The sequence below is a fragment of the Morus notabilis genome, unplaced genomic scaffold, assembly GCF_000414095.1.
Source record: "Morus notabilis unplaced genomic scaffold, ASM41409v2 Scaffold449, whole genome shotgun sequence".
Taxonomy (NCBI): Eukaryota; Viridiplantae; Streptophyta; class Magnoliopsida; order Rosales; family Moraceae; genus Morus; species Morus notabilis.
In genome coordinates, this window is record NW_010357144.1 from 146,594 (window position 1) to 168,885 (window position 22,292).

Below are 22,292 nucleotides of genomic sequence, written 5' to 3' on the forward strand. Positions count from 1 at the left end.
ATTTTCATAGAATTCAATAAAGCACGTATTAAGATAATATTTTTTTAGGTTTCAAAAAAAAATGGATATTTGAAAAACTTTGGAAACTATTAATAATTGAGTTTTAGCAATGTTTATTTTAATTTTTCTCAAAAAAAAAAAGACGTTTATTTTAAAAGTACGATGCTAGAATGAACAGGAGGAACAACAATATCAATATAAGATTGTATATAATAACCCTTTTTACGATTAGAGAAACAATTGTCGTGTTTTGAATTGTTTTTATTTTTATTTTTTACATTTTTCAAAAAATAAAAAATAAAAACGATTCTAAAATAATGTTTGGCACAATTAAAGATAAAAAATAAAAATAAAAATAATTTTTTAAATTAGTGTAAAATGAGAAAGAAATGAAAAACGACTTTTAGTCGATTTTCATTTTGTGTTTTCACTTTCTCCTCTCTCGAGCATAGAGAAAGAGATTAATGAGTTTTTTTATACTGAAAATAATCTCTTGATAAAACTACCAAATGCATTTCGAAAATGATTTCTATTTGAGATTGAAAACGTGTTCATTTCTATTTTCATATAAAAAATAAAATCATTTTAAAACAAGTTCCAAACACGCATATCATCTTATCAACACTTCTTTGCAGTTTTTGGTGCATAAATAATTTTTTTCATGCGCCACTCTTCATCTTCAATGTACCTTAAAGGTCTATTTTGATTGCATTTTGTAGTCCCCATTAATTTTAAAGTACATTCTTCAATCCACCATTATATACAAAGTTGAACATAATGAATTATGTAGACATCAATATACAAAGGTGTACGCATAATACAATACTACTATACCAGTCTATAAACATAAACTAAATCATAAAAAGGAAAGAAATAAAAGAAGTAAACAAAGTCATAAAGAAGCATATTTACATTTCAATGCGCGTACATTTTGACACAACAGCAGACATCATTAGCCAATAAAATGCGGCTAACTTCAATATGAAGACATCTATCCACAGGTTTAGTGCCAAGGAGGGTGAGGAAAGAGCCGTCAAAGACATTTCAATCATTCGAATGTTGTAATAGAAATGCGAAACCCGAGTTTTCGCGGATCAAAGGTGGAGGATCAACATCGGTCACTTCGATTTGGTCCATTGACTTTGAAATGTGGTCCACGGAAAACGGAACACTACAAAAAAATTTTGTTGATGGATAATGTTGACATACAGCCAGATGAAGATACAAGTGGTAGCAGAAATATGCAATGATCATAAATCAATTACCTTGAGTCATCATCCAATAAGAAAGAGCTGCTGATAGCATTCTTTGATTCCTCAGTCATCAAAATTCTCATACCCGAAATGACCTGTGGCGAGTGAATACTAAGAAGATGAGATTTTTCTGAGAAATCAATCAATGAAAGACTTGCACCTACTTATGTGACATATTGTGAAGGGAATGTGCATATATGACCAAAATTTTAAAATCCTTTTCAAAAACCAGTAAATTATTTAATTTGGATTTCCGTCGATTTCAGTAACTATTCAATTTATCTAAATAATTCATTGACATTGATATTAATAAAAAAAAAATTTGTGGATATTTTTTTTCAGAGAAAAAGTATCCAAAATGAATAATCATCAAATTTTCCAAATATTGAAGCAAGATGGCTAAAGTACTAATTTGAGACAAGAAAGTTGACGGATTAAACACATTGAAAACAAATCTAAACAAGGTGTTTTGTTACCAACGCAATTTTGAAAAGGTCATCAATGGGAGGGTAATAGAAGACTGACAATTGACAACCCACTCAAATGATTAGGAACACTTTCGACTTACATCCGAAGATACGCTTTGTGTACCGTATTTGTCATCCCAGTACATTGTACAGATTCTGTATAACTGCTGTATGCTCAGCGCCTGAAAGAAGCAGCACAGAAGAAATGAGCTTAAGTCCTAGAGAGAAACAGAACAAAGAAAAAAAAAATTTACTCACCGGGCAAAGATCGTTTGTTATTTCTTTTAATGACTTTTTGGGCTTCTGATGTATGACCTGAAATGGCATGGGAGTAAACGCTAAATAATAAGCACCTAGGAAAAGTAAATGGGTATGTGAAGGATGTGAGAACAGATAAATGATCAAACCAGGAAGCCAACAGCTTGTCTGATATGCCTCAGCTCCTCCCAAGCAGAGCCTGTGAACTGAATGCAAACCAGATGTTAAACGACAATTTACTTGATTTCTATGAGTTTTATAGCAAATTGATGGTTTACTGTTAGTAAATCAATGAACTATCTTTAGTATATTTATGATAAGGTAAATCAATATATAAAAAATAAAATAAGAAAATGGAACCTCCTCGGTGGCATCATGAGACCACTGTTCCAACTCAGCCAAGCCTGTCTTGACATACTCCCCATTACTGAATGAGCAACATTCACGTCTCAAAAGAAGACTGCAATTAATTAATCATCAAATCAAGACTGATCAGGTTAAAGTAGTTACTGAAGCAAGTAGATACAAGACTTTTTGGTTCTTTTCACCTGTTAAACAACTGAACATTGACAAACGAAAATATCTGAGTAAACATCTTGCGAATCAGAAATGGTGGTACCTGGAGGACCATGATATTGAAGAAGGTTATGTTCTGTACATAGTATGAAAAACAACCATTTTTAGTACACGTATTTTAGAGTTCCACTTACACAGTTGGCTCTCATGGTCTTCAAGTAGTTCTCTAAGGTTGTCACAATGCTCGGCCAGTGAGCAGTCAAAGGTCGTTGTGCGGTAGAATCAGCTTGTGAGCGTCCCTTCGCAACACCAATCCGCGATGTCCTAGGTGTCTTTAGATTTGGGGAGAACCAAAAACAAAACAAAAAAAATCATATGAAGTAGTAATTTTTGGACCCTAGGAAAAATCACCAAAAATATGCCACACGAGTTATTGAGAAAAATGTAGAAATATTTTGTAGAGAGAAGAATAATGTGCATGAAAAGGTGTTTGTTGAATTGTAATTTACCTGGATGCATAACCCGAGCACTGAGGCGACCTCTCTCTTCAAGTTATCTCGCAGCTTTCCATATATCTTCTCAAGGAAGGCTGTAAGTTGCTGTTTGAAAAGCAAAGCTGGATATTTGGCTTCAACCTGTCGTAATTCATCCGACCCACGTAGCCGACCACTGAGGAACGAGAAACCAGCACTTTGTGGAGATGCTCGAAGCCCCTAAAATTTCGGTAACAATTGAAAACAAGCAGCAACAGAAGTTTGAAACAGCTTGAACTAGAGACATTTTCCAAAACTTAAAAACAGAAGAAAATCTTACTTGAGACATCCTCCCAAATAGAGATGTTGATGCCGTTCGACGCTGCGGAGTTAAGCTAGCTGGTCCAGTTGCTTTTAGTGTACGTTGAAGTAACAAAAGCAGCGTGGATGAATTGGACAACCAATAAGCTAACACATCACTGTTATCCTGGGCCTTCAGTTCAGTGAAACACATTTTAGTGACATGACATGACATTAGAAACCAAACACAGTTCGGTTAGAATTTCTTGTTGTTCCAGTTAAAAATTTAACAAATGTTAGTTTTTTTCCAGACTAAGTATCAATTAGCTTACTTGTGACCCTATTTTAAACTATAAACCATAATCCATAAAGACCATGAACAGGAGATTACCTCTATTGCTACACCTATAGTCTGAATGATATGATCAAAAATACCGGTTCTTTCAACCTCAAATGACCTCCACTGCAGAAGGCATTTGTATATCAGACAAGCCGCAACAGGCATGCCCCTAGAGAAACCTAGATCTTGAGATATGCACTTTAAGAGAAGGTCCTGATTCTCCTACACCCACATAAAACAATGTTTCAATGTGAAGAAAATGAACATCGACCTCTTATAATTTGTCCCATAAACTTTGTTATAATTGTTAACCTGCTGCTTCTCATTTAGAGATCTCTGGGGCCTTTCTTCAGCTTCAGACTCCTGAGGATTACTTGTGATGTGATCCTAAGTCAAGCAACAGATGAATTAATATATCACATGATTCTACCTCAAGTACTCAAGTTCTACATATGCCAAACCACAAGTTTCATCTTACAAGGGCTTTCATCATGCCTCCATTATGCACAACCCCGTTCTCTGGAGTTCTCTGTAGTTTGTTGAAAAACATTTTTAGTTATTTTACGAAGTCGACAACATTTCCATTAACTAAAATACGAGTTTCATATCGTCACCTGAATAATCGTTGACTTCGATCTTGCAGATAAAATTTTTCCATTTGGTGAGATGGCTTGAGCTTGTGACCTGAGAACATGATTCTCTGATTCTAAATTGGATACCTTCTCTTCAAGCCTGAATTGCAGGTGCGAAAAGGAAATGAAAAATTAAATGTATTGCATCTTCTTTTCCTGTATTCTAGATTCTACATCTTGAGAAGCTTCTTACATATGCGTGTTTAATGTCTACACATGTTTTTACGTCTATTTACATTTTATTGCCTCCAGCGCATATCTTATTTATGATTATACGTCCTATATTATTGAAGAAAAAGAATATCACTTAAAATTCTCTTCGCAAAAGTATTCATCATGTTCTCTTTCAAACCTCTGCACTGAATCTTGGAGCTGATCCACTTTTTTCTCTGCAGCTTCAAGCTTCCTGGTCAATTCTTCATTCTTGGCCCGCTCCACAACAGAAACCTCATTTGGCTCCTTAGTTTTTTGTGTTTTTGACTCTAGCAAAGCCTATACAAATAGGAAAAATAAAATCAATCATTTATAACTCATTGGAATCAAAATTTATCCTCACTTCTATGTCATAAATTGTGATACGTCATATGGGCTAAAAAATCTTTTTTATTCCAGAAAGGCGGGATTTTAAAAGCATGTATCATATGCTTGACATGACCAAAATAAAAATCAAATAGAATGTCCACTAATTTTTAATAAGTAATTATCCCCTCCAAGATCATGACTCTACCTTCAACCTCCCAACTTCAGCTGTCAAGGAATCAACCTTTACCGTATCTTGTACCATAACTTGGGTCTCCTTGACGATAGGAGGTGCTTCTTCAATAGCTTTTCTAGCCGCCTCTCGTTCTTTAATAACTATGGAGTTTTCTTTTTCTACTTGTAATTGCATTGCACGCAAGATATCCTCCAGTTTTGCAATTTCTTGAGATTTTGCCTCCTCAAAATCAGTCTGTTTCAGAAAGCAAGAGCTATAATACTAAGTCAGACTTATTATGTGCCATAAGCAGTTATTATATTCATATATATTACAAATATACACACACAATTCAATGCTTAATTTTCTAAGAAATATAAATTTGATACTATAAACACATACAAACACATAAATGTTGACATATGGGGAAAAAACAAGAGAAAGAAATTACTACCCTTAATCGTTTTTCCGATTGTAACTGACATGAAAGCTCCTCCACGCGCTTTTCCAGTTTGTCCTTTGCTGCTTTAAGGGCCCCCGATTCCCTTGCAGCCTAAATAAATTTAAAGAAAACACAATCATTTGCCTAGTTTCTCCTACGCAACCCCAAAAAACTGGTTTACAGTAAGCCAAAAGCAGGGAAAAAAATATCTAACAGAACATGCCATTTTGAGTTTTCTAAGCTCTCTTCTAGCAACTCTGCATCTCCATCCACACTGAGAAACGACTGCAGCCTTTTGTAGACTCTTATAATAAGAGTAAGCTTGATGGAAACGCCAATTTGCCTGCAGAACAGCCGTAACAATAGATGAACAAAATAACTCTGGAGTTATTCACAAAACTGCAAATGAATTTAAGACAAGGCAAAACGCATGTCGAATTTTTATTTTTTGTTGAAAAGGGGAAAAAAAAACAAGAAGTATATGATTATGCCATTGAGCGCCGATGATACCTGAATACTAATGGCAGCTTTAGTTTGCTTCCGGAAACTGAACTGCTTCCGCGCGTCCATTGCCCTTAAGCCTGCCTGCAATGTGATTGCAGATGAACATAGTGTTAAGTAGGATTTCATAGCAATATGTCGCTTGACATTTGCCTGGATCTTCAAGGCTGCAGCTTCCTGTCTCAACTGTTCATACAGTTCGCGGGCCATTTTTCCTGAAAAAAGGGAGGAAACGAAACGGAATCCAGCATAGGAAGATAAATTAACTCGAGCTGATCATTCTTGGAACAACTCATGATTCTTAGGACTGCACTTTTAGACATACTTTTATTCACTATTTAAATTAATTTTCCAGTCAGCAGGTTATCAAGGACAATCTTTTCATCTTACTGGTATATATTTGATCACAATGTTCTCACCTCTCGTGACACACTTTGATCAAAAAACTGGTATCAGTTAAAGTATTATCATGTAAGTGTCTCCAATCCTTTCCTAAGCCTACGGTGTAGGTTACAAATTTCGCCAGTTCTTAGTCAACTTGTACAGTTATTCCCCAACAGGAAAAGGTGGTTGAAGTCCTTTAACTAACTAAAAGCAAAGGAATCTGAAAGGCATACCTCGCCAATGAGATTGGAACTGAATAGCAGCTTTACGCAATGAGATGAACTCTTTACGAGCAATGAATGTTCGGATTTGTCGCTGAATTGTTCTTGCAGCATTTCCAAGAACTTCTGTCCTTCTAGCATCCAACTCAACCATCTGTCCTGCCCTCAGGAAAACTTTGGACTTGCCTATCTGTTATTATGTACCACATATAGTTAATGGTAAAGAGGACATAAAGAAAACTAATCCATAGTTCCCACAAGGACACAAGAAAGTAACCTGATATCCCTTCAATCCCCTTTTATCAAGTATCATTTTGCATGCAACTTTATCATCATAACTGTGAAAAGATGGAAAATGGTTATAAGTTATATCAACCAGAGAAAACATGTAATGCAAAAATTGAACTTACTTTGCTTCTAAAACTTCTGGTGCCAGAACACCAAAACGATTTTGAAAATCGTAAAATGTGCGTCTGGTAGGATAGCCAGCGCAGCTAATCCTAATTGCCTCAAGAACACCCTAAAAAAGAAATTGAAAACTAAAATTATACAAGGAAAAGAAAGGAAAGCAGTTAATGAACCAACAATATCTACATTTCCAACAAAATCTGACTTACAAATAACAATCAAGAGATGGAATATACTTACCCCACAACGTAATTGATGAATGATATTGATGTTCTCGAATATAGCAGGTTTCAGGACATTATTTGGCTTTACACATCTAATGTAGTGAGGTTCTGTTACACTTAAAGTCTCCATCAAAGACTGAAGTTGTAGCTGTGAATTCATGGAAGCAGATTAGTTAGAGCTGAAGAATAATCCAAAAGTTTCAATTCAAGAGAAACTAAAATAGCTTATGAACATTGAAACCTTAAAGCGGGATCCAATTGAAGAAAATTTGGACGACTTCAATGCTTCTTCTGGAAGTGGGGTAAAGAGGCCACAAACAAATGAGCATTTCGAGGCTGTTAACAAATCTTGATGCTCAGCAATAATGTAATCTTTGTTCTTGTCCAGAAACTGATTGGCTTGGTAAGTTACCTTTACAAAGCAGATAAAATCTTAGATACCAAACAGAATAGCTGACCATTTCAATTCAAAAAGCCTGTAATCACCAAACAAGGAGAATTTACCTCCCCAGCATAGTGTGCTATGGTAAAATCAATCCGAGAAAGCTTTGGTTTGATAAAACGTTTATCATCTTTGAATATCTGATACAACTTTTGTGCAAAAGTTTCATGAGTTGACCTGGGAAACATGCTGCAACCAACAATGTGCAAGTGAGTAGTGGAATGAAGCGAAAAACTAATAAACTTAAAAAATTAAAAAATTAAAAAATAATAAAAAAATAATAATAATAATAATAATAATAATAATTTTTGTATCTACTATGAAGAGTGTTATTTGAAATTAACAAATCATCAAAAGACAGCAGCATACCAGGCTTCATCTAATAGAGCAATAATTCCACCAGGTTTCTGTACAAGATTAGGTCACTTTATCATTACATGATAAAAGGTTGACAACTCTAATATATATGCCAATATCTAATTTGCATTATTCCAACTGCCACCAGAAAAGTTTCCCGAAGCCCAGAAAAGGGAAACATCAAAATCATACATTTGAATGATTGTACAAAGCAAAAGCTAAAAACCTTTTCAATTAGATCCAGCACATCTTGGTTATCTACAAACTCAATATAGCTCCAGTCTATCTCTTCTTTGGTATACTCCTCTTGTTCCATCTTAAACACATGCTGCAATCATAAAAACAAATAAATTAACCCCTAACGCATAATATGCTGTAATGGAGATGACTTCATCACACTCGAGCAGAAAAGGCTAACCTGATTGAAGTGTTGTTGTAGTTTTTCATTTGTGAAGTTGATGCAGAACTGCTCAAAGCTGTTTCATGGGGAAAAAATTGAAGGCATAGAACCAATGGTTTTATGAAACAATAACTCGTATTAAAATGACAAAACCATGGTTATTATTGGGACGTTTTCTGTCTCTCCAATTACTTAGTTCAATGTCATACCTATTGCACTTAAAACTTTCAAAACCATAGATGTCGAGAACTCCAATTGTCGACTTCGAGTTTGGGTCCTGTCCAATTGAAATGTTAATTTTATCCACAAGCCTGTGAACAATACAATAAAACATGTTAAAATTCTACATAGTAAAACTCAAAACATAAATAAAAAATAAAAATTGTCCATGGAAAAGGAAAGCAAGAGTTAATAGTTGATTCAATGAGCTCCTCACCAGTCAAATAACCGAGAATATATCGTCTTAGCTAATGCATCCCTGCTAGCAGTAGCATTCAGAGGGTCGAGAGTTTTTGTAATAACTTCTTCTGGTGTGACCATCACACGTTTAATGAGTGCCTCTTCCAAGCTCTGGGCATCACATCTATATGATGATTTTAATTAATACATGAAGTAATAAGTAGAACATATATAGAAATAGATAAATTAAGAAAAAAAGAATGTACCCAAGAAGTTCAGCAGTCATATTAAGATGGAATCTAGATTCATCATCCTTAATGACCGAGGAATCTATTTCCTCCCCTTTGGAAAAATCAATATTACCGAGGTGAAGAATTGCAGCCACAATCCTGAATATCGACTCCTGGAAGAATCACAAGTGATCGTAATCTGACTAAACCAAAAAAAAAAATGAAATGCAAGACCTTCAAATTACAAGATGTACCTGTTCTTCCTCACTGATTCCAATTATGTCCATAGCCCTTCTAGTTGCAAGATACTCGTGGCTATCATTTACTCCATCCAGCTCATAACAGTTTGATTGATTTAAATAATGGAACAATCTTGGGCTTCCCAGCTTATATCTTTCGATATCCTGTATTTATTAAAAAAAAAAAAAAAAAAAACTGCAGTTAAAAGCCTTCTATATATGTGCAATTATTCACTGATAATGTGCAATTTGCAGCTTTAAGGATACCTCTTGTGGTGCAGCACAAAGAAGGTAAAAGCAATGGTAGTTTCTCTCTGGATCAGATATTTGGCACACCCGAGACCTTTCAAGCAGATAAGTTCTAATGGCAGCCCCAGATATTCTTCCTTTCTCATCAAATTGGATTTCAACGAATTTACCAAATCGGCTATATAGTAGTAAGGCCATGATAACACGAAAAAAGATGCGTTGCATAAGAATCTTTAACTACAATATATTAAGACAGACTTCAATATGTGAAACAACAGTCTAAACTAACACATACCTTGAGTTGTTATTTCTAACTGTTTTGGCATTGCCAAATGCTTCAAGAACAGGGTTGGACTATAAGATTAGACCACCAAAAAACAGCATAGACTTTTAGTCAGATTACTGATTTTTCACAATATGAAGGGCAAGCAGATTAAAATGCGCCATCTAACCTAGGACAAGTTTATATTACCTCCAGAACTTGTTGTTCAACTGTTCTTCCTTCCACTCCCGAATGGCCTCCCAAGAATGCGAGATATCTCATGAGCATCTTCGTTGTCTCAGTTTTACCAGCACCACTCTCCCCACTCACCAGAATTGAATTATTTTTCCCTTCATTGATCATGGCCCTATTTTCATATGACAAGCTCATCAGTAACAAGATAACTGAAGATAAAGTAAGAGTTTCCACAATGTGTGGAATATGCATACATATCTTACCTGTATGCAGCATCTCCAACAGCAAAAACGTGAGGACTTAGCTCCCCAAAAGGCGCTCCTTTATATTGTTCCATCATGTGAATGTCGTAGAGATGAGGCAACCGTTGAAACGGATTAACCGCTATCAAGATATTTCCTGTGTAAGTCTAAAAAGGCAATGAACCAAAATTAGCCATCCAACAGGGTTTCATATCTCTATAACTTAATTGTGTCTTAAATGAAAATTTGAAAGCAATTTGACTCACATAGATTTCATTAAGTTCATATCTAGTTGCCAGATTCTCCAGAACTCCAGGCTCATGCAAATATGAAAGCTTTGTCATATCATCTACGCCCCCGGGAGGAGCTTCGGTATCCTTCGGGAACACCTTTGATGTGTCCGTGGCAACCTGCGCAAAGTTTGTTTTGCGAATCAAAATGAATTTAAGAAACTAACATGGGTAATCACGTCAAAACAATGCAAATCTATATGTAGTATTCTACAATATGCTACATGAAGAGACAAACATGTGAGAATATATTTAGCTTTCATGTTGACGATTGAGAAATGCTTACTGTGTTTCCATCTCTGGTATGAACATGAATCTCGGGGCCATTGACCCGCGTGACTTCTCCATCGATCCATGCCACATTAGGATTTTCAACCCATACATGAGAACCTACAACTATGTTACCAGGTGCTGCCTGAAAAATCAACCAATATCAAAATCAGGATGAACAATTTTAGTATTTTAAAAAAAATTGATCAAGGAAAGGTTTAGAACATTTTTTCTTTTCTTTTTTTTTTTCTTTTGAATATTAAATAAGCAAAATAATTTTGCATCATGATAGAGGTCCCACAATTGCCTTGCAAATACCAGTAAAACAAATTTCTGAGCAAGTGTGACTTCCTAATTTATTGTCAAAAAATTGTTTTTAGACTATTAAACTACTGTACCAAAATAGCTTCTTAAAGTGTTAACTTTTGAACACATTATCTGTTAGAAATGATCAGTTGGGAAAGTCAATAGTTGGGAAGCCCATTGACTGCTACAAAGTTTGACGAGTAACATTAATGCCACTATCACCAACAATACATCAAGTCCAAAGAAAATATAATAAATAAATATATAATAGTAGATCAATAGTTGGGATTTCTTTTTTACCTTTTTTCTTTTGAAAAAATAAAATAAATAAATAACTAATTTAAAACGCCTCATTGCATGTATAGTTTCCCAATATACAACAAAAAAATAAGAGACCCAGTTCCTCAAAACTCCAAAAAGGAAATTTAACAACCAAAATTTACACCTTTCTCCAAAAGTCTTCATCAAACGGGAAAATGAAAAAAAAAAATGAAAGGTGAAGAAACTAAAATTAAGCTTTGAATAATTACCATCGATGTCCTTCAACTCATCCAAAAGAAAAAATCTGCTCACCGAAACAACAACAACAACCACCAGAGTCGAAAGAAACAGGCCCAATAACAGAATCTCCAAACTCCCAAATTATATCAAATAAGAATCTAACAAAATGGCTCAAAACTTCCCTTCAACCAATGCCATTTATGTCTTATCATCCATAGAATATTCCCCAACACTTCTTTTTCTCTTCAAACATTGCCCCCACCATAATCTCTCTCTCTCTCTCTCTCTCGTAACTAAAAAGTCTCGATCATATCTCTCTTGTAACTAAAAAGTCTCGATCTTTTATAATTATATCTATACCAACCCCTATCTCTTTAAGATTTTTGTCCTTGTCCCTCAAGCTTTTGAGTTTTTTTGTTTCTCTCTCTCTCTCTCTCACCTCAAAGTTTCCAGCTTCTCTCTCTAGAAAAGCTCAGGGTGTCGTCTCGTCAGCTGGGGAAAGACAGTTTGGTGGGGACGATGACAATGGAGGTCTCTTGCACGGTGCTAATAACGCCCACAACTTTTTTTTTTTTTTCCTGAAACTCAAAAACGGACGCCATTGAAAATTGAAACTTTAAAAAAGCAAACAACCTTTCCTCTCCAATTACAGAATTACCCCATCCGCTAAAATTACAGAAGTACCCTTGCTCGAAGGAATTATATAATTATATTAGAAATAATAAAATAATAAATAACAATAAAAAGGAGATCATAAACTTTATTGACTGTAAATATTATCTATAAACTCCATTAAAAATTGTGTGTTTCTTGGCGATGATGAAAAGGCTATATAATGGTGTGTCTGTAAATTATTGACGTGACAGATGTTGTTTTGTAAGACAAAAGAAATGTCGCAAGCTTTACACGGCGGAACAGGTTTATCCGTCCATCTTGGCAAGATTTTGAAATATTATATTTTAAGGAGGGGCAGAAAAGGAACAAAGCCAGATTGAATGACATCATTAGCGTGTCTTTGCCATGAGTCTCGCCCAACATTAGACACACTTCAGGATCTTCGAGTCAAAAGCTTTCTGTCAATCTTTAACGTTTGACATGGATGTTGGACCTTTTAGGATTGATTTGTCTACCGGTCTCGTTCACTTCGCGAATTTGAGTTGAGATGTGATAATTTTTAAGAATTTTTTATTATAGAAGAAAAAGTTAGATGTGACATTTTCTGAGAATTTTTTTTTGTAGAAACCTAAAACTGAAAACTCAAATCGGTGAAATGAACGAGGCCAACTTGTCTTTCACCGATTAAAGAAGGGACTCTTTTATTTTACGATTTAAGTTTTTAATTTTAAGTTTGAGTTAAAAATTTTTAGAAAATTTTACATCTAAATTTTTATATTATAGTTAAAAGTTTTAAAAAAATGTAACATCTTAATTTGAATTGAAAACTCAAATATGTGTTGTTTTTAAGAGTGATGCAATCAAATGCACAAATTAAGGGCCTATTTAGGCTCCCGTTCATTTCACCAATTCGAGTTTTCAATTATAGTTTTGCTATAGTTAAAAGTTCTCACAAAACGTCACATCTAACTTTTTTTACTACAGTAAAAAATTCTTATATAAAATTACATCTCAACTCGAATTGAAAAATCGAATCCGCAAACTCAACGATGCCTTAGTATATGGGTTCAAATTAATGTTTAGACTATGATTTTCGATTATGATTTTTGAAATTTTAAATTTTTTTACAAGAGAACTCATATACCAAACATACACTAAAATATGTATCGTGAAGAAAAAAATGAAGAAAAGAATATAAGATCTGAAATTAACATTGATGCTGTGAAACGTCGAGGCTATATTTATTTCACAACTCAAGTTAAGAATTTGAGTTGTGTATGTGAGGAAAAAATACTATAATATAAAATGTTGAATTTAAATTTTTATTGAAGAAATACTAATCAAGTGAAATTCTTTTTTTTTTGTAAATATATCAATTTATAAAGAAAAAAATGCATGGCAATTGGTGTGTGTCTTACACTAAAAAAATAAATTGTTATTTGAATTGTGATTCGTGTTGTGAAAAAGAACGAGGTCTTGATAGAGTAGGAGGAATTCTTCTCTATGGATTTTGATTCTTTTGGTAATAATAAAGCATTCATTTTTTTTTTCCCAATCAAAGCATTCATATTTATTCTCTTTTGAAAACACGCATTCATATTTATTCCCTATTCATACTCCTATTTTTCTCTTTCTAAATCAAATAAAAAATAGCATAATTTAAAGATTAAAAAAAGACACAAAAACAATAAAATAAAAATAACATAATTTTAAGATGAAAAAAAGTACGCAGAATAAAGAAAGAGAAGGGAATATATTTCCTTTAAAATAAAATAAAAAAGTGTCCATGGGCTCACGGCTCTGCTTGCGATTTGGGTCACTCTTCATAGTGTCGTTGGGTTGGGCCTAAGTACTTCAACTGTACAGGGTGAGAGAGAAGGAGAGAGAGAATTTCCACTCCAACATGTCCTAAATACCTCCAATTAGGTATCCTTTTTAAAATGTCTCTTAATTTTTTAAAACAGGTCAAAACTGACATATGAAAACAGTTTAAAATGTCCTCTTCATCCACTTTCGCTTACAATTTTAATAAATTCACTGACGTAGCATGTTATTAAGGTTTACTAAGGGTAGTAAATTCTGATTGAATCTATAAAAATATGATTAAATATTAAAAAAAATAATAAATCATCTAATTATTTTTCCAAAAAAAAAAAGTCTTCTTCTCCTACCTCTCAAAGTGCATATAATGGCTGCCAAAATCATATCAAAACTCAATCATTTCAAAACAATAAAAGTAACATATCCAAATCCATCTCATTCAAAACTTTTAAAATAAAAACATAATTTTGTTAGGGAAAAACCAAATTTAAAAGAACAAAAAAAAAAAAAAAAACTCAACTCTGTAAAATCAACCCTGTCGGTCGCCGCCCCTCCAAGGCCTTTCGACCCCACTCTTGTACGACTCAGCCCCTGCCACCACGACCGCCATGCAACCTAAGCTGGATTGCCCTTATCCACACGCGAAACCGGACCTCTCTGTAGCCCTAACTTGCACTTCCTCTTTGCGCCAACCCAGATCATGAATCCCTCTTATTTGCCTTCATTTTTGTCGAGCTTACACAGGGTGCTTCAATGGAGATTTGGGTTTGAAGATTTAGGTAAAGTTTGGTCCATAGATTCAGAATCATAATTCATGATTCTGATTTTTAAAATTTAAATTTTTTATGAGAGAAAAACACTATAGAGAACTATGAACCATAATTCAAAACTAGGGACAAATACATGAAACAAACATCCCCTCAGGGATTATAAGGTTAGAGTTTTGGAGGGTTGAGACTAAATCGCTATGTATACAAATATGTCTTAGTAAGATTGAATCTGAATTTAGTTTTCCTAAAAAAAATTGAATTTGGTGATTTAATCGTGACGATGATGTTTGGATTATTTGGTTTGAAACATAAATTGAAGGTAATTTGCGATAGAGAAGAGGAAGAGAGAGAAGAGGAAAGGAGATAGAGTAATATTTTTAATGAAAATAATTCTTTTTTATTGTTATTTTTAATATTTAATTATTTATATATATAATTAGAGTAATGGAATTAATTAATTTTTTATTCATGTTGCCAGTAAATCATTTGTTAATGACTTTAATTAATCCTTAAAAACATTGCCACATCAATAACTCTATTAAGAGTATAAACGGAATTAGAACGGGTGTTATGACTGTTTTTTATGTATCAAGGGGTATTGTGACCTCTTTTAATACTGTTAAGAGTATAAATGGAATTAGAAGGGGTGTTTTGACTGTTTTTTATGTATCAAGAGGCATTTTGACCTCTTTTAAAAAATTGAGAGGCATTTTGAACATAGTACATAATTGAGGGCTATTTATGAAAATAATCCAATTCCTTTTCTTTTACATAAAAACCATGAAGCCCCCCCTTACACGTCTCCTTAAACCTCCCTTGTACCAATCGAACCTCCGAGTCCCAGATCTCCCCAATCACACACACTCACTCTCTCTCTCTCTCTCTCTCTCTCCAATGGCGGCCTCCTCCTCCATCTTCCAACCCCACCGGCTCTCCCTCAAACCCCAATCCCCCACCAAACCTCATTCCCGTTTCTCCACCATCGGAGCCCATTCCCAACCCAACTCACCACCACCACCACCACTTTCCTCCTCAAAACCGCGCCGTCCCGCCGACGAGAACATCCGCGATGAGGCCCGCCGCCACAACACCACCCACTCCCACCACTTCTCCGCCAAGTACGTCCCTTTCGGCTCCGACCCCTCCGAACCCGACGCCGAGTCCTACTCCCTCGACGAGATCGTATACCGCTCCCAATCCGGCGGCCTCCTCGACGTCCAACACGACCTCGACGCCCTCAAGAACTACGATGGCGCGTACTGGCGCGACCTCTTTGACTCGCGCGTGGGCAAGACCACGTGGCCCTACGGATCCGGCGTCTGGAGCAAGAAGGAGTGGGTGTTGCCGGAGATCGACAGCGACGACATCGTCAGCGCCTTCGAGGGGAACTCGAACCTCTTCTGGGCCGAGCGTTTCGGCAAACAGTTTCTCGGCATGAACGATCTATGGGTCAAGCACTGCGGGAATAGCCATACCGGGAGTTTCAAGGATTTGGGGATGACCGTTCTCGTCAGCCAAGTGAATCGTCTCCGAAGAATGAACCGCCCTGTTGTCGGCGTCGGCTGTGCTTCCACCGGAGACACCTCCGCCGCCTTATCGGCCTATTGCGCCGCGGCCGGGATCCCTTCCATCGTGTTCCTTCCCGCAAATCGGATTTCCATCGCCCAATTGGTCCAGCCCATCGCCAATGGCGCCTTTGTGCTCAGCATTGATACCGATTTCGACGGGTGTATGCAATTGATCAGAGAAGTGACGGCCGAGCTGCCGATTTATCTCGCGAATTCGCTAAACAGTTTGAGGCTTGAAGGGCAGAAAACAGCAGCCATTGAAATTCTTCAACAGTTTGATTGGCAAGTGCCTGATTGGGTTATAGTCCCAGGAGGAAACCTCGGAAACATCTATGCTTTCTATAAAGGTTTCCACATGTGTAAGGAATTAGGACTAGTTGATCGAATTCCGAGACTTGTTTGTGCTCAAGCTGCCAATGCCAATCCTTTGTACTTGCATTACAACTCAGGGTGGAAAGAGTTCAAGCCCGTCAAGGCCAACACCACGTTTGCCTCCGCCATTCAAATAGGCGACCCGGTTTCAATAGACCGGGCGGTTTACGCGCTCAAGAACTCGAACGGGATTGTGGAGGAGGCGACGGAGGAGGAGTTGATGGATGCCACGGGGCAGGCGGACTCCACTGGCATGTTCATATGCCCTCACACTGGGGTTGCATTGACGGCTCTTCTTAAGCTGAGGAACAGTGGGGTGATTAAGCCGACTGATAGGACTGTGGTGGTGAGCACGGCTCACGGGCTGAAATTTACGCAGTCGAAAATCGATTATCACTCCAAGGAGATCAAGGACATGGCTTGCCGGTTTGCCAACCCGCCTGTGAGTGTTAAGGCGGATTTTGGGTCTGTCATGGATGTTTTGAAGAAGTATTTGTTGAGCAAGGCTCATTAGGTTAGGCTCTCTTGTGGCCATTTATTTGGTTTATGGTCATGTTATCTTGTTGTGATTTTAATTGGGCATTGTTATTTTTGTTGTCAGTGTGTAGGAGAGGAACTGGTTGGTTAGTTTGTGGTATCTAGAATTCAGTTGAGAAATGCACCTTTATTTATAGGCAGCAATTCCCTTTTTTAAGAAAGAATCTATTATTTCAATTCGACTGGAAAATTTTTTTAGACGAACTTTGTGCTTCTACTTGTAAACTTGCTATCTGCATGCTGAAAGTTTATGACTTTTTTTTTTCTCGTCTTTTTTCTTTCATTAAAGTTTTTAAGTTGTTTTTCTGATTTCCAATACGTTTTAAAAAAGGCGTGCAGGTTTGTCCTTTTGGTCATAAATGGATTTTGAATTATGAGTTGGTAACAACGGAGAAAAGGATTTTTGTTTGATAAGTTCCAATGCTGGGCAACCATACTCTTGGTCATATCCGTTAAAACATGAACCAGAGAAACAACATCCCAAAAACAAAGGAAAACAACAAACCTGAAGGAAAAGAAAACCTAACCTAAAGCCAGACCTCAAACATAGACCAAGAATCTGCAGGCACTGCTGACCATTCAAGAGAGCTTTACCAACTTTATTCACCAATGCCGACGTCCCAACTCATGAGCTACTAGAACATTGCAGCGTCTAGGAACAAAGCTCCATTTTATTCTAGTTCTTACCAATAAATCAAAGCTCCCAGTTTTAAAGAGAGAGGTGGCTGCAGATATAATCTAGTGCTAATTTTACATTTGACTCCACTATAAGGTGAAGAATTCAAATTTTTGACCCCAAATTCAAATAAATAAAAAAAGGGAAGACAGAGAGAGAAACAAAGAGCTAATTGGCCTACTCTTTTTTTTTTTTTTTCCCTGACATGTCATGGGTATACTGGTCGACTGTTGTTCACTTTAAAACCAAAAGGTCCAAAATGGTTAGTTGGTTACCTTTGCAGAGATGGTATTCTTGCTTTAGTAATTGTTACACCACGGTCGAGGGATCGACCGTTCCTTTAAGTGACAAGCGCCGAGGCCTCTCCGTTAATGATCGGTCACTGATGTCGAGGGAAACAGCGAGGGTGCCCTCTAGACGTCGAGAATTCGCCTATGCTAACGCGCGTCGAGAGCCCCGCCCAGGTGGCGAGGGCCACAACGGCGCGACAGCAGCCTGGTCAAATCCGCTGTCAGTTCAGGAAAAGATGCACTGTATCAACTACCGCCACTGTTGAAGTCAGGAAATCAGGTATTGGGTAAGAGTAGTTAGCCTGACCGGAAAGTAGTAATCATAGAAATGCAGCTGCCAAATCCCCAAATTAAGGGATAGAGGATGATCTCCTCGGAAAATGCATGGGGTTTCTTATATGTACAAGGCCTATAAATAGAGCAATGGGAATTGATTAAGCTTCTTCTTCTTTTTTACGCTCACTTCAAAACTACTACAGAAAGCTTATAATCTACAACATATTAGGGCATACACAAGTAGATTAGACAAAAAAATGTAGCCGAACCACTATAAACTTTTGTCTCCTTTGTTTTATTTAGCATCATTAATGCTTAATTAATACGTGAGAGATTATTACGAGCATTCTTGGAGAATTAATTCTTTGTTGACTGAAACCCACCATCAACAGTAATTATTAAAATAAAAAAAAGGCCCGACGAAATTGCAATATATCATTGGTCTGAGGCATTTCCTAATTCCAAAACGAAAATCATCTCGAGAAGTTGGCAATTTTATTATTTATTTGACCAAACTCCCTGTGACCCGTAACATAAATTACTCAATCAGGGCAAAAGCCTAGGCATCTATTGTCTGATAGTGTCTCAATTTCTTGAACTTTGTTGATGAGGCTGAAGCATTTTTTATTAACCAAAGCGCAGAGCAACAAGCAAAGGACAATTTCTTAAAGAGCAAGTCAAACGAATATCTTTTAATCAAAGGAAATATTATTGCATCTTGGAATATATATTTTGCTTATCCGACATTCTTTCAATTATGTATCAAACAAACTACATGCAAAACACGTTATGATCTGTCCTATGAGCATTAAATGTAAACAACGTCAACTAAGCAGCCCACGAAGAGGTCACAACCTGGTTTTATTGCGTTAAGCAAAACTAGACAGGTCAAATCAAGACAATAAACCAAACCAATTCATGGATCTTGTCTTTCTTTCAATTATAAATACACATCCACAAGAAATTTGCATAAAAACAGCTAAATACAAAAAATTGAAATACAAAGAATACCGATTCTTCCATCTTCTACTAAAAACATGTAACAATATATCCCATGCTTAATACAGACCCTCCCAAATCAGACTTATCAAAAAGTCCAAACTCCCAATGCAAAACCACATAGCACATTCTCCAGTTCCCCAAAAAATCAAAGTATAAACAATGAAAAATGATTTGGTATCCCAACCACATTTTAAAAAAAGAAAAAAGAAAAAAAAGTAAAGTAAATATATATCCCTATCACATTTATAAAATAAAATAAGGAAAAAAAAAAAAAAAAAAAACAACTCTTGTGAAAGTATCTACAACGAACTTCCTGCGTATGTATGTCAGCACAAACTCCAATCAACAACTCTATCTCAAAATGTGCAAACGGGCTTTTTTTTTTTTGAGAATTTTAAAGATAAACGTACTGCCTTCAACTTTGAGCTCAGCCCGTCTACTGTTCGCGGCCCAAGTTTGCTTCCAGGCCCAACCTGGACTTCCCTCTGTCCCTCTCTTTGATGGAATTCTCCTTCTCCAAGATGAGACCAGCTCTGAACCTGGCGATGAAGTTATCGGCCTTCGTGTCGACGTCGGGGCTCGGACAGAACATCCTCGCCGGCGACATTCCTCCCTCCGTCACTGCCAACGGACTCGCTCCTCCGACCGGCGAATCCTCACAGCCGTCCAACTCCGGCGAGCCGCTTCGCGAGCTGTTGTCGCTCTTGATTCTCACGAAATCGCCGTGCCTCACGAACCTCCATTCCTGAAACCTAAACGGCGGCGGAGGCGGCGGTGGCGGTATTGGAATCAACGGCGACTCACTTCCGATCTTCGTGTTCTCTTCGACGCTGTCGACATTGCTCGTGTGGACCGGCAATGAAGGTTTCTGAGTCACCGGAATCGGCCTGCTCTGAGCTTTGCTCTTCGAAACGCGAACGGATGGAGGCGGAGGCGGCGGCGGTGGAGGCGATGAAGGAGATTGCGAAAATGAGTGAACTTTTTTGGTTTTTCCTTTCTTAGAGGAAAACAGAGTGTGGAAGACGGACGGCGGAGGTGGCAGCGGCGGCGGCGGAGGTGGATACGAAGGCAAATAAGGAGGATCAATGGACGCGAGGAAGGAATCGGAGAGTTCGACGCTCTTTTGTCTCTGCTTCTCCTTCTTAGGAATTCCTTAGTGGCGTTCCCTCTCCTTTTCTCTTGACTTTTGCCACTACTCTTTTTCTCTGTTTCTTCATACACCGGCACCGGGGGCGGCGGCGGCGGCGGCGGAGGAGGAGGAGGCCGTGCAGGTGGTGGCTTGTAATAGTTGACCTTATAAAAATCGTTGCTTTCAGGGCTTTGATCTCTACTCTCTTCCTTCCGCTTCGGTTTACGCCTAATCTCCTCCTCCTCCTTTGGCGGCGACGGAGGCGGAGGTAGTGGAGGTGACGGCGGTGGCAGCGGAGCAGAAGGTTGAGAATCTTCTTTCGCACGGACTTCAAAAGTGTCAACTTCTATGTTCTTTGTTTGCAATTGAATTTCCTCTTCAGGTTCATTCCATGGCCGGCGACGGTACTGGAGTTGATGATGATGTTGATCGGAATCAGACGGGCGGTAATTCGCCACGTGCGTATCATCGTAGAACCGCCATTGTTCGTCCCTGCTCACCCACGAAGATTCCTGCCGTAGATCCGGGTACGAACTGCTGCTTCTCATCCTTCTGTAAATTCTAGAATTAAACGAATCCGATTGCGTCCGATCTGAATACTCATACCATTGATGCGGAGTTGATGGGTTTGACTTTTGACCACCCTCATTTGAGACCCTTTGATCGTCATGATTAGAACTCGTGTTCTCGGTGCTGTTTCTGCTGAGAAACCCGCAAACAATGGCGAAGAGAACCAGAACGAGATTAAGAGAGTCCCAGCTCTTCTTGACCGAATGGGGTCTGAATATTTGAGAAGTGAAGGAAAGAAATGACGGGATTATAACGAAAATGAATGCGAGAGCTGTGACGATCAAAGCTATGAGAACAGCGCCGGAGTTGAAGAGGAGGGAGGAGGAGCGGCTCAGCCGTCGCCGGCGATGGTCGGCTCGCCGGATAGAGTCTGAGGACTGTGGCCAAAAGGGTGTAAGAGAGTTCTCTTGATCTCCTTCCATTGTTTGTCGTTTTTCTTTTCTTGCTTTTTTGAAAATTGAGGGAGGGGAAATGAAAAAGAGAAATCAATCAAAGCTTTTTGGCGACACTTTTGGGTTTTGTTGCTCTTTTGCTTTCTTAGGTTTCGTGTGTTCGTACGCTGCTTCGCTTTGCTACGCTACGATGGTTTTGGTTTGGTTTAATTTTTTTTTTAATATATACTTTGCTTATAATGAGGAAGCATGTTGTAATAAAAAATGTGAACGTAGGAAAAGTGCTTTGTGTAGTGAAAAAAAAAAATGATTATTCTCATGATGTGGGGTCAACAGTAGTTCATCTCTTTCCCCATTGAATAAGGAAAAAGACAGAGTATGCGCGTCACATGCCACATTTTTGCCTGTCATGGCTAGAATGACAGCCAAATTGTACGTTGAATAATTGTTGTAAACCATGTGCACATTTTTCATTTTCTTCAACTTTAAGCGTTTGAATTAAGTAGTTGATCAACCGAGTTTGATTGCAATAACAAAGTGGCTGCATTTAGGTTTCAATTCAGATATGGTATTAAAAATTGAACGTTCTCTGATGAATGAGGCACGTCTTTTTCAATCAAAGTTCAAACACACGTTTCATTTAAGCAATTATTATTTTCAATAAATATGTTTTTAAATCGATCTCCAATTATTTGTTTGTTGTTATATCCAAATAAACTAGGTAGCTAAAACAATCATGCGTCATTTTGCTATAGATTGGGATCACACACACAAAAAAC

At 37.3% G+C, this 22,292-nt stretch overlaps 3 protein-coding genes across 3 annotated transcripts; 1 reads left to right on the forward strand and 2 right to left on the reverse strand.

The window, feature by feature from the left end:
- Window positions 1-799: 799 nt before the first annotated feature.
- On the reverse strand, window positions 800-12,092 carry LOC21396632 (myosin-17). Its single transcript, XM_024166737.1, has 39 exons — window positions 11,525-12,092; window positions 10,705-10,833; window positions 10,395-10,538; window positions 10,150-10,295; window positions 9,902-10,058; window positions 9,725-9,783; window positions 9,448-9,607; window positions 9,196-9,345; window positions 8,978-9,114; window positions 8,749-8,895; window positions 8,522-8,623; window positions 8,331-8,388; window positions 8,139-8,240; window positions 7,925-7,962; window positions 7,618-7,744; window positions 7,355-7,525; window positions 7,130-7,261; window positions 6,892-7,001; window positions 6,759-6,819; window positions 6,494-6,671; window positions 5,886-6,091; window positions 5,599-5,718; window positions 5,388-5,486; window positions 4,967-5,188; window positions 4,592-4,731; window positions 4,222-4,339; window positions 4,086-4,136; window positions 3,920-3,994; window positions 3,659-3,829; window positions 3,308-3,460; window positions 3,004-3,207; window positions 2,689-2,826; window positions 2,527-2,597; window positions 2,339-2,438; window positions 2,128-2,184; window positions 1,979-2,035; window positions 1,822-1,902; window positions 1,266-1,348; window positions 800-1,171 (listed from the first exon to the last, which is right to left on the reverse strand). The coding sequence occupies exons 1-39, from the start codon at window positions 11,525-11,527 to the stop codon at window positions 1,045-1,047; spliced, it is 4,584 nt and encodes a 1,527-aa protein (XP_024022505.1). The 5' UTR covers window positions 11,528-12,092; the 3' UTR covers window positions 800-1,044.
- A 3,426-nt stretch (window positions 12,093-15,518) lies between these two features.
- LOC21396633 (threonine synthase, chloroplastic) lies at window positions 15,519-17,382 on the forward strand. The gene has a single exon (XM_010089397.2). The coding sequence runs from the start codon at window positions 15,596-15,598 to the stop codon at window positions 17,153-17,155; it is 1,560 nt and encodes a 519-aa protein (XP_010087699.1). The 5' UTR covers window positions 15,519-15,595; the 3' UTR covers window positions 17,156-17,382.
- A 2,476-nt stretch (window positions 17,383-19,858) lies between these two features.
- On the reverse strand, window positions 19,859-21,543 carry LOC21396634 (cyclin-K). Its single transcript, XM_024166874.1, has 2 exons — window positions 20,644-21,543; window positions 19,859-20,560 (listed from the first exon to the last, which is right to left on the reverse strand). Exons 1-2 carry the CDS (start codon window positions 21,541-21,543, stop codon window positions 19,859-19,861), a joined length of 1,602 nt encoding a protein of 533 aa, XP_024022642.1.
- Window positions 21,544-22,292: the final 749 nt, after the last annotated feature.